Raw genomic sequence first — 12,324 nt, 5'->3', positions numbered from 1 at the left:
CCAGGTCCTGAATCAAGGGGTGCATGGTATAGATACGTACAAGATAAGGACCCTGCCTTCAAGGAGCAGGTGACCCAGGAGGAGTTGGGCTCAAGTACTGTAAGTCAAGGGAGCAAATGAGACACAGAAAACTAGTAGGTACTCCAGAGTTTCAGAGGAGGGAGACCACATGCGTATTTGAAAAACCACAAAAAGCGTATAAGAGAGATTCTTTCTTTTCTTCTCCTTCCTTCTTCCCTTCCTTCCTTTGATTTATAACAACTTATTCCTAGAAAGATGGATAAGTTTGCCTTAGTTGAAAAGTAGAGGAGGACTTCCCTGGTGGCGCAGTGGATAGCAATCTGCCTCCCAATGCAAGGGACACAGGTTCGATCCCTGGTTCGGGAAGATCCCCCATGCTGTGGAGCAGCTGAGCCCGTGTGCTGCAACCACTTAAGGCTTTGCACCTAGGGCCTGTGCTCTGCAACAAGAGAAGCACCACAGTGAGAAGCTGGTGTGCCACAGTGCAGACCCAGAACAGCCAAAAATAATACATAAATTTTTAAAACTAAATTTTTTTTCAACCAGAGGAAATGATTTCCAGGTAGAAGAAACGGATGGCAAAGATCTTAATTGGAAAAGCATGCTTTGGGACACTTAGGGAATAATCAGAAGGCAATCCAGCTCACTGTGCAGCGTTTATGGGAGGTGAAGAGAGTAAGAGGAAAAGTGAGTTGGTCCAGGCCTTATAGTCCCTTCCATTCTAACAACTGAAAGTTAGAATGTCATGTGGCCTCAAGACTTTATTTTGATAGGCAGTGAATATCTGTGAAATATTTATACACAGAGCAGCTGGCCATTTGCTGTTAGAACCCATAGCAGTGATTGACCTACTAACTTTGAAAGGTCAATTTCCTGTTCTTCATATTTCTCCAAATACCAGTGTTAGTTCTGGAGAAGTGACCAAGAAATGACATAGAAAAAACATGGCATTCTCCTCAGACATTCACATTTATCAAAACACTGCTAACAAACAGAAAGGCAGAGGAGGAAACTCATGCTGACCGAGCTTCTGCTGTGTACCAGCCACTGACCCAGTGCTTTGACTTAATTTTCAGAACAAGACCATGAAGCAGACAATATCAGTCCTATTTTAAGAGGAAGGAGACTGAGATTTAGCAAAATCTGTCCTTTGGAGATCATACAGTCAAGGAAGAGCTAGCGCAAGAGTTTCAACTCTGGTTTCCTGGGCACTTTCTATGACTCAGTTCTGAAGTGGCTGCATGGGGATCTGAACCAGGCAGTCTGGCTCTAAAGACTGCACATTAATCTTGAAGTGATACTGCTAGAGTCAGGCTTAGCCTCTGTTCTCCCCTCTGTATTAGTCAAAGTCATAATAGAGACCATAGGTTACTCCAACAGCCCTCTTCTGAATGAAAGTTGCAGAGTTTAATCACAAACTAGCACTCAGGGAAATTAGGAGGCTCAGAACTAATGACTTTCTTTTAAAAAAGGCTGTATAATTAATGCTGAAGAATGTCTATGAATGAATCTGATACATGTTCTCAGTACCAATCTTGGCTAAGAGTTACAGCTCCCGTTGGCCTCTCCACTAGCTGCCCTGCTATCCTGGGACCCTGAACGCTCACGCATATGCTCATAAGCGGACGTCAACTCAATGTCACAAACTTACTTTGGAATTTCAGATTTTTACTAAGCCGTGAGCATTTGCTTGCATTTGCTTACACTGAAGACTTTTTTTTTGTTTGTTTTCATAAAACTGACCTTTGCTATCAACATGTCTTATTTTTTTTTTCTATTTGTTATATGTATATTTAATTTGAAGTCAAATTATATATTCTGTTTGGAAAATTCTCCAGGGTCAGAAGTTGCTGTGGAGAGATCTATTTTGGTGATGCTTTCCTCCCCCACTCCTTCTCCTCCTCTGCTGTGCTGTTAAAAACTTCTTTGGGAAGCAGAAAAAAAATCCCTTTAGTGGGTATTATAGACTGACCAGTGAGTAGACTGCCACAGCTTGGGTTTCTAAGAATTTCCATGATTCTGATGTCACATTCACAATAAAGAAGAGAAGCCAGATAGAAGTACTCCATCACAGCTTGAAAGGGGCAGATTTGTTCAAGCCATAGAAGATGTGCTCTGCGTCAGCCCACCCACTTCCTTCCTGCCCCACAGCCTGCCCACGCTCTGGTATGATTCATCCCCAGGGCCAGCAGCTGCAAAGCTCCCAGGGCCCAGGCTCCCCACCCTGTGAGATTAGCCACATTCCTCAAACTGTTTTGCACAGAAGGTTATGGTACTTAATAACTTGGGAAAAGCTGGAGACAATCCTGAAACCTGAGAAAGAGAAGCACAGATCTCCCGTTGGGGAGGTGGTGGAGTAGAGCTCCTCATTCTTTGCAGGAAAGTCAGAAGAGAGTTGCTCTAGAAGGAGGGTAGTGGCTGAATGATGCTGCTGCTAAGGTAGGAGCCTGGGTTTAATGTCCAAAGTTCTTTTCTATTTCTTGAATAGATAACTGTTTCACACATTCTTTTTTTGTTCTTGTTTTATTAAAGGACATTCTTGGTCTTACGGGAACAAATCCAGCCAAACACCTGGGACGCTTCCAAGTTTTAGACTAATTCAAGGTCTAGCAGAATAGTTGAGGTTCTGGAGCCAACTGCTCAGTTCTACTTACTGGCTATGAGACATTGAAATAGATGTGTAATTTCTCAGGACCTCAGGTTATTTCTCTGTGAAAGGGGGGAAATAAGAAAACCTAAGTAATAAGTTATCACGATCATTAAATGAGCTAGTGCTTATGAAGTGCTAACAAAGCTGACACATGGTAATTACTCAGTAACTGGAGCCATTTTCCTCCATGAAGGGCAGGCTAGTGCACTTCATGAAGGTTTCATTTCTGCCTTTCTGTTTCCACACAAAACAATATTAAAAATAAAATACTTATAAACTACCAAAGAGCCAATGGTCATATACTTATTATTATATAAGCTAATATTCATGTTCAAATTTATATTGTATGAGTTTATTATGCCAATTAATACTAAATGAGTACTAGGTACATGGTAAGAACTTAAGTTTCTTAAATAATGCCATTTAAAATGTTTTAATAGGACTGGGTCAGTTTGCTGGGTCCCTGAGAATGAAGACTTTTCTCTGGGGAATGTGACAGGCAGGCTGGTACTCCATGGCCATTGTGAGTTGGGACACTTAAATTTCCAGATGATGTCTACTGGGGTATTTAAGAAGTGTCTTAAGAACCTTATTCCTCCTCTTTCAGGGAAGAGATGTCTCCAAAAGATCAAGGTTTGTTCTAACTGGAAAAATTTTAGCCAAAAGAAAAAAAAAAAAAAGAAGAAAGGCTGAGAGGGAGAGAGGAATAGCTATGAATGAAAAGTGCTGAGTGAGGGGCCCTGAGAGCCAGCAATATTCGGAGATAAAGAGAGGGAACATCCTCCCGACCATCTCCCCAGTCTGCTAAAAGCCAGGTCCCTAGCAGTCATTACTCAGAACTCTGAATATCTTGAAAGAACAGTTTTGATAACACCCCAGGCTCTGCACTTTGCATTGTAAGTCTGAGTCCAAGGGAATAAACTCTAAATCCAAGCTTGAAATGTTTTTCTCAGTTCTTGTTTGGAGTATGACAAATGTCCTCCCTCACTTGAATTTTCTGACAGTTATAGAAGTTCCCTGGCTTTTTACACTTCTGACATTATAAACTAAATTTATACAGATGATAGAAAACTGACTTCCAAATATTCAGATTCAGGGCTTCCACACTCCTGTACTCTTCACTTTTCTTTTTCTTTTAAATTAGTTTTTATTGGAGTATAGTTGCTTTACAAGGTTCTGCTAGTTTTCAGGTATACAGCAACGTGAATGTTATATTATACATATATCCACTCTTTTTTAGATTCTTTTCCCATATAGACCATTATAGAGTATGAGTAGAATTTCCTGTGCTATAGAGTAAGTTATCATTAGTTGTCTATTTTATACATAATACCAATATTGTATGTATGTCAATGCCAATCTTGTTTTCTTTAATATAAGGAAACTGTGAAAACAGCTATTCCAGATTCTTGACTTACACCGGTGTGCAAAGATGTTTATTCAAATCATGAAGAAATCTTCTGTCATGTGAGCCCACTTAGCAGATGCAAGTCATTTCAGTCACAGGAGTTATTTAACAATCTGGTAAAGAAACTCCTGGCATCCATGTGGAGACTTTCACTGAAGCTATGGTGCTTGAAATCTACCATAGCATTTTCTCTCTCTACTGTACCTCCTTCAATTTATAGCCAATTAGAGTTTTATGAGGCTATTGCATTGAATAGAGGAGGTCAATATATTACATTGCTATTTTTGAGCAGTAAATTTCCACAAAGCTAATGAGATTTCCAAAACTTTTGGTCATTTATTCTGAGAGAATGCACCTCTCTCCCTATTCCCCAGAAGAAAACCTTCTCTTTGAGCTTTCATAGGATGCTCAGTCTGGGATGACTTGGCCTCATTCAGCCTCATTTGCACTGGACATCGACAAGTCTCTCTGAGCATCACAGTGATAGAGAATGTCTATAAAACTAATTGAAAATGTCTGAGTCAGTCCGAAGCATGGTCAGTTCCATTAGGCCAGGGCTCCAGTTCCAAGTTGATATAAATCTGTGAACTCCGTGGGTTCCACCAAAGCACAGAAGGAAAATGTCTTTCTCTCCCAAACTCCCTCCCACAATGTCCCCATCATCTGAGATCAAGTCATCGTTCCACTCCTCTCTGGTGTGTGACTTCTAGCAAGGAACTTAACCTTCTAGAGCCAATCTCTCCTTCTGGGTAATGGGGAAGAGAATATCTCCCTCTATGGTTTTGTGAAGTGTAAAAGAACCAGGACTCAGCAAATGGTAGTTTCCTTCTTGGCCTCCCTCCCACCTTCCGCCTTCCTACCAGAAGAGGCTTTTTTTCCGGTTCCCTCTGATGCTGCGCTGCCCCTGAAGGAGCCTTACCCTTTTCCTGGGGTTCTTTCCATCATGCCACGTGTAGGAGGAGCCGCTGGAGTACTCGCTGCAAGTGCTGGAGAGAGACAGCTCACTGCTGCTGTAGCTGCTTCGAGGGCAGAGGTGACCAGAGACGGCAATGCCCATGCCAGGGCATTTCAAAGCAGGGGTTCCTGCTTTTGCGTTCAGCTGGCATCCCTGAAAAAGCAGGACAGCTCTGAGCTAGGACTCTGCTTAGGGGAGAAGAAATACCAACTCAACATCATAACAAGGGAGGAATGAATATAGTACTGCGGTTAGAGACAGACTTTGGGGTCGACAGACTCGGGGTTTGACTCTTGACTCTGCCTCAGACTAACATGTGTGGGAAATTATTTAATCTCTTAGAGCTACATCTCCTTTTCAAAAAGTGAGAAAAAAAAAAAAAAAAAGTGATAACGCTGCCTACCATACAGGGTCACTGCAAGGACCAAGTGAGGTTCTAGATGAGATGCATGCAGCACAAGATCCAGCTTAGAAGCAGGTGCTCAATTATTATGAGCTGCCATCAGCATTAGGCAGAAGTGTGACAACAGCAGTTTCCCATTTTATCTAGTCACACTGGTTAAAGGATCACATCAATATCAAGGCATGAATCTAATGAGACAAAAGGAAGAAGACAGCAACTTCTTTGGCTTAAGAGTTCAAGGGCATGAGCCCTGGACTGGAAGCCTAGCAACCTGGCTCTCAGGCTATATGTGCCAGCAGATATGAGATAGAGAGCAAAGAAAGCATTTAGCTTCTGTGGACCTTAACGTCTTCCTGTGTAGGGTGGGCCAGTTCTACCAGATTACTCCTATGATCCCTATGGCTCTGATAACCTCATTTTAAGTCTGGGATCAAGTGCCCAGGAAATTATGTACTATAGTGAAACCCAAACGAAGGAGTCATGAAGCTCTGCTATACAGATTCCAGGACTTTTCAGATCAGATCAGTTGGATGTTCAAATGATAAACAGTTTTACATCAAACAGATCTGGGCCCCACACAGAAGGATCCAGGCAGTTAAAATTCTAGTGGGTCTGCACAAGGCACAGGTGGCAAAGCCATAAACATCCCAGCACATCTCGACAGCCACATTACAGGTCCCTAATGTAACAGATGAAGCTCCACTAACTGGATGGGCTAAATTAATTTAACATCCCGATCACAGGAATGGAATCTCTCCATTACCGTCTCGTTCCTGTCCCCTATCTAGAAAAGCTTTGTCTCAGAAACTCATGGGTGGGGGAACCATCTGTCTTCGTGTCACTGGCAGAATGGCAAAGCCTCTTACTTATGCAGTTTATTGACACTTTATGGGAGCCTTTAGTACCTGAGTACTTATCACTGTTCTCCAAATGCAATTCCAACTGACGATGACTAAACACCAGTGTGGGGAAGGAAGGTGGTGCTGTTCTGGGAGCCTTTGTGGTCAATAGGAAACCCCTGCATCAGTACAGAGGGCACGTTTAACCTGCTCTCTAATCAATATCCATAATGCTTAATAATGTTAGATTTTCAATATCAGGCATCTTCCTTGCTATTGATACTTCATTTTGGCTGCCTAATAATCTCTTAAAGTGGTCTGAAAATGCCAAGGAATTTTACTACTCTATTTTCCCCCCTGAAATTTGGCTCTAAATATCACTGAAAGGAGAAAGTTGTCTTAAAATCCAGCTTTCAGCAATATCTATTGATTTATGATCTTGTTTATTGCCAGATGCAACTTAGTTAAAGGGAGTTCATGTTTATGTCTCCACAGCTGCCCTCCGCACATGGCCCCAGTGTCGGGAGCACAGGCTGAAGGTTTCAGCCACATCTGGAACATGCTAGGAACAGACCTTCAGAAACAGCACATCACAATCCACTTCTACCTGTGTGCTTTCTTTCTTCTCCATCCCATTCTCTGATATTTTGTTACTTGAGTCAGTAGGGTGGTGCTTTTTATTTTGACCTCTCCTTTGAGGCTTTCTCAAGGGCTCAAGCAGTAAAGGATCTATCTGCCAATGTAGGAGATGGAGGAGACGGAGATTCGATCTCTGAGTTGGGAAGATCCCCTGGAGGAGGAAATGGCAACCCAATCCAGTATTCTTGCCTGGAGAATCCCATGGGCAGAGGAGTTTGGCGGGCTACAGTTCATGGGGTCATAATGAGTTAGACATAACTGAGCAAGTGACTGCAGTGAGCATGCACCTCTGTTCTGACGGTTGTGTCTACCATTCAGGGAAATATTACGTCTGTGTCTTTTGAGGCCGTCAGATCTAAACTTCTCCAGCGGCCTTTTTCACACACTGCACAGGTGTTAGTCACTGTTCACGTTCTACTTTTCTCCATAGTACTGAAGCTCATATGTGATTTCCCTCCGTCTTTCCAACCTTTACCTTCTCACCTCACCCATCACAATTATACCTATTTTTATAACTCAATTCCCAGGCCTCTTTTTAACAAATACGCTTCTCTGCCCTGTTATCCACCATGTGTGCCCCTCTGAGAGATGCTGGATTAAGAGGACAGGAAACTAGAACACAGAAGATGTGCTAGAAGAGAAAAGCATTGTTGTCTCTCCCCTGACCTTGAACCTGAGATGCCCTGACATGACAGAGGGTACTGTGAGGAAGTGGGGAAGGCCCATCAATGTCATGTGGAGGCAGGCAGGGCTGGGGTAGTTATATACAAAAGTGTCCTGAAGCCAGGCTTTTCATACTTTAATATTCACATGAGTCATCCCAGACCTTGTTAAATATAGATTTGATTTAGCAATTCTGAGGAGGGGTCAGAGATGTAGTATTTTAAGAAATTCCCAGATGCTTTGAGGCATGCTGTCCAGAGCCTGTGCTTTGAGTAGAAAGCCCCTAGCCTGGGAAGAGCTTTGAGAGAGGATAAGCTCTCATGTGAATTATTGGTAGCAAGCTGTGTTTCTCAGTCTGACTTGGGCTGTGCTGAGCAGGATGAAGGCAGGGGTCTGAGCCCTCCCTGGGGGCAGAGTACTGGAGAAAGGGAGTGTGTGTGGTGGGCTGATTACAGAGTAATTCCTTGACAAGAAGAGGAAGGGGCTAGTCCTCTCGACTGGGAAATTCTCCCACCTTTCCTGACCTTGGACAACTGATGTTGGAATTTAAGAAGGGACTCAGACTCTCTGACACCATGACTGAAAGTGAGCTCCTTTTTCCTGAAGTTTCTTCCCTCATCAGCACATGATTATCATCAGGATTATCTGCTTATTTATAAGGTCATTTATAAGGTTTAAAGCCTGGCTCTCTCACTGGCTAACTCTTTGATTTTGGGAAAATTACTTAATCCTTCCACACTTTAGTTTCCTTTTTCCTAACTGGAGATAATGAAAGCTCCAATCATATAAGACCAATCCTTCCACACTTTAGTTTCCTTTTTCCTAACTGGAGATAATGAAAGCTCCAATCATATAAGACCAATGTGAAGAGTGACGGCCCCTGGCAGTCAGTATGCTTCCCAGGTGGTGTTAGTAGTAAAGAACCCGCCTACCAGTGCAGGAGATGTACGAGACTTGGGTTCGATGCCTGATCGAACCCAGATCTTCCCTGGGAAGATCTCCTGGAGGAGGACATGGCAACCCACTTGAGTATTCTCGCCTGGAGAATCCCATTGACAGAGGAGCCTGGCAGGCTACAACCCATAGAGTCACACAGAATCAGACATGAGTGAAGCCACTTAGCATGCAGGCCCGCATGCTTAATGACACTAAGTGATTATTAGTAACAATAAAGTTTACTAACTTTTAGGTTTTGCTACTATTACTAAAAAGTTTTTTTTTTAGTATGTGTGTGTCTTGGCCCTTCAACAAAATTGTACTTTACAGCCTCCCTAAGGGACTCTGTATTACCTTTAACATGCCATCATATCTGATGCCTTGCACATGGGATCTGTGACGAGGAAGAGTCAGAAGAGGGTGTACTTTGTTTCTGGGGATCGCTGATGTGACCTGGACAGGCACACTAGCAGGTGCTTATCTCAGCTCTCATTCTCCATCTCTAACATGTTCTTCTGTGGCTGTGACACGGGGCCACACATTTTAGAATAGAAGACAGTCAGAGCAGCAGAGATCTCATTATGGCCCCAAATTCTCAGCAGGTATTGTGTTATGTACATGTCATATGCTTTCTCATTTAATCCTCACCACAAGTCTCAGAAATAGGACAGAAATTTCATTCTTCTCATTTTCCAGATGGGGAACCTGAGGCACTGCTAAACTGAAGCTTTAAAATCTTGTCCAAGGTCACCCAGTCAATACAAGGTTCTGATGTCAGGCCCAGGTCCCAGCCACTATGCTATAGCTCTAAGTAAGCCCTTGACAATAAGCAGAACTCCTGGACACATACAGACTGCCAAGCATCCTCCTGAGAAGAGTCGTAATAGATAATTATTATTAATAAAATTCTTGTTTGCCTAAAGATGTATGTTGGTCTCCACTGCAACATTACCTTAATTATGTTGATTGAACTGACAAAGTACACTGTTTGCACTATTCAAAGTGTTTTTTTCCCATAGTGTATTTTAGATTACCACCTTGAAGCACTCATATGCTTTAACATCCTTATTATGTGAAATGCAATACAAAATCCAAAATTTTAGTTTAAAAAAAGGAGAGACAGAGAATGAAGGTAAGAATTTCTTGGATTAAAATTTGCAACTTAAGAAATTCCTGATCTTAAGGCCATCTTTTATATTGGATGGCATTAGGGTCTTCAAGAATGTTTAAAGGTGACAGTACTTCACTGACATGCAATTCCAATCTAACTTGAGAGTATTTACTTTTGATATAGACTGTCCTAGCTATATTTATAAATTTATACAGTAAACTAAAAGGCCAGTTATCCACAAATACCCATCAGTCATTGTTTTAAGACTAACATTTCTCATTATATATTTGACTCTTGTATTTTTCAAGCTATCTTTTTTTTTTAATGTCAATGAGAGTTAAAAACCACACTGGTTAAAGTTTTGCAAAATAAGCATAAAGCTAACCCTAGCTAAAGAAAAAAAAGTACAGCCCATGAATTTTTAAAAGTTCATACATAATATATCATAAAAGTAAGATGAGTAATATGGGACATGGGCTTTAATAAAAAGCTCCTTGACCATTTCTCTGCGACTCTGAGATATAATCAATACCCAAAAAAGGTATCTTGGGGACAAGGCAAGATTTATAATATTTTTGCTGAGAGTGACATTTTCTACTTACTCTATCAGCTGGGGGATATGATGCTGAATTGCAGAGAACACAAGAAAGCAAAGTATTTTTATCTACCTGACAATGCTTCAAGGATGCGTTTTATGGTTCACTTGTGACATCATATTTGATGGAGGAAAATAACCACCTGAACAAGTGTTCTGAAGGTGACAGGGAAACTCACATGCATTTCAACATCAGTTCGTGAGTGCGTCAGACTCTGGCTTCTTTCCACATCTGAGAGTAAATCCCCGGATGAAAGATCTAAGATGCGTGAGTGAAGTTTCTGGGTAAAAACAGGCAGAAACTTTGAACAGTGTTGATTTAATTGTTTGTTTCAAAATCCTACCTCAGACATGTAAATCTCAAAAGAGTTGACATTTCTAGATTAGATAACACATATCCTAACCCAAAAAAATGTTTATCTGAGTTTATTAGTGTTCTATATGTACACATGTGCAAATTACAGCTTATAAACAATAAGCACACTTTCACAGTCTGTCAATATGTGTTGGAAAATAAGTAGTAAGGAAAAAGAAATAGTAAGAAAAATGTGAATACCCCAATATACTTATTAGCCAGTATGAAAATTAACTTTTGATATTCACATTATGAAACACTCACCATGTTAACCTTATTATGTTGAGCAGTGGTTAAAATTTGAGCAAATAATTATAAAAATGACCTTATTTCTAAACAGCATTGATCTTGTGAAATCTTCCCTTGCACACATTTCAACTCAAAGTCATTAATGTCATCTGTTAGGAACAATTAATGTGAATAGAAAATAATTGCATCAGGGATCTGGGGACTTGGAGGGTTTCGTGCATTAATATTCACATGCTATTCGATTATATACTCAATTCTTTATTTCAGCTTTGCTTGGGTGGCCTCCTAAACCAGGGACATTTCACTATATTAATCTTTATCCTAATTACTAAGGCTTTTCTGTGGACATTAAATTTGATCTGTTTAATTGCAAATACAATAAAACTTGTGATTTATGTCTCATGTTTCTGCTAGGCTGATGACATTTTTAAAATGGTACTTGCAGCCTGGTTTGTCTTGGTTACAACTTTTGTGACTTCAGATACTAAAAAATCGAATTGAGTAAGTAAATAATGTGACTGAGATGGCTCCCTCACCTCTGAAAAGTTTTTCTATTCCTTTGTCTCCCAGGAAAGGCCTTGCTGCATGCTGATGTTGATCTGGGAAATGACTGATTCTCTGCCATTAATTCCTGTTAGGATCATCTTAGCGTGCAGGGGTTGCCAGACAGTCACGTTGTCCCAGCAGATCCATCATGTTGTCAGCAAGGATGTAAATGCCTCTAAAATGAGGCCTGTTTTACTCTTTCCCATTGGACTTTCTTCAGGTTGAACTCATGTGAAAGTCCTACGCACGTGGTTAGTTGGGAAGTGGTGTTCAGTTGCTAGTCATGTCCAACACTTGTGATCTCACAGATGGTAGCCGGCCAGTCAGTCTCCTTTGTTCACGGGATTTCTGAGGCAAGAATACTGGAATGGGCTGCCCCTTCCTTCTCCAGGAGATCTTCCTAACCCAGGGTTCAAACCCATTCTCCTGCATTACAGGTGGATTCTTTATCGCTGAGCTTGGTTGGTTAGTCACAACAAATTCTATTCAGCTCTCAGGATCAGCACGGTGGTAGGGCTGTGCTGCATCCAATTGCAAGAATAAAGGCTTTTATTTTTTATTTTTTCTACCACGGATCAGTTCTCCTTCTTATTAGTGGAGCCTCAAACCATTTACTTGAGACTTACACTTTTGCTTCTCTCAACCTGTGTTGTGGAGTTACTTTCACCAAAAATGAAATAAATAACTGGTGGTTCATTATTTTGAAAATGCTAGTTTCTCCAAGAAAGTTAAGACATAGGTAAGTAGAACCAGGATGTTTTTTCTGCACAATTTCTACAATACTTATCTCCAGCATTCTCTAGAGTATGAGCTGCCTGGGACCAAAGATCCTTTAAGACCCAAGACATGTTACAATGTGAATGCTCAGTAAGTAACTGACTGATGCTTCTTACAGCCCACAAAGAAAAAGCTGTCTATATTTTCTCCACCCAAATCTGGGTTTTAAGGACTGAG

At 41.2% G+C, this 12,324-nt stretch overlaps 1 protein-coding gene across 1 annotated transcript in view; it reads right to left on the bottom strand.

Annotated features, from left to right (window-relative positions):
• Positions 1-12,324, bottom strand: part of NCKAP5 (NCK associated protein 5) — a 1,007,389-nt gene that overhangs the window by 135,047 nt on the left and 860,018 nt on the right. The window contains exon 11 of the mRNA XM_061135363.1: positions 4,999-5,187. Within this exon, the coding sequence (XP_060991346.1) occupies positions 4,999-5,187 (189 nt within the window). The remainder of the gene's footprint in view (positions 1-4,998; positions 5,188-12,324) is intronic.

The sequence above is a fragment of the Dama dama genome, chromosome 33 (assembly GCF_033118175.1).
Source record: "Dama dama isolate Ldn47 chromosome 33, ASM3311817v1, whole genome shotgun sequence".
Lineage (NCBI taxonomy): Eukaryota > Metazoa > Chordata > Mammalia > Artiodactyla > Cervidae > Dama > Dama dama.
The sequence above is the reverse complement of the archived record's forward strand: the minus strand, read 5'-3'. Positions and strand labels throughout refer to the sequence as shown.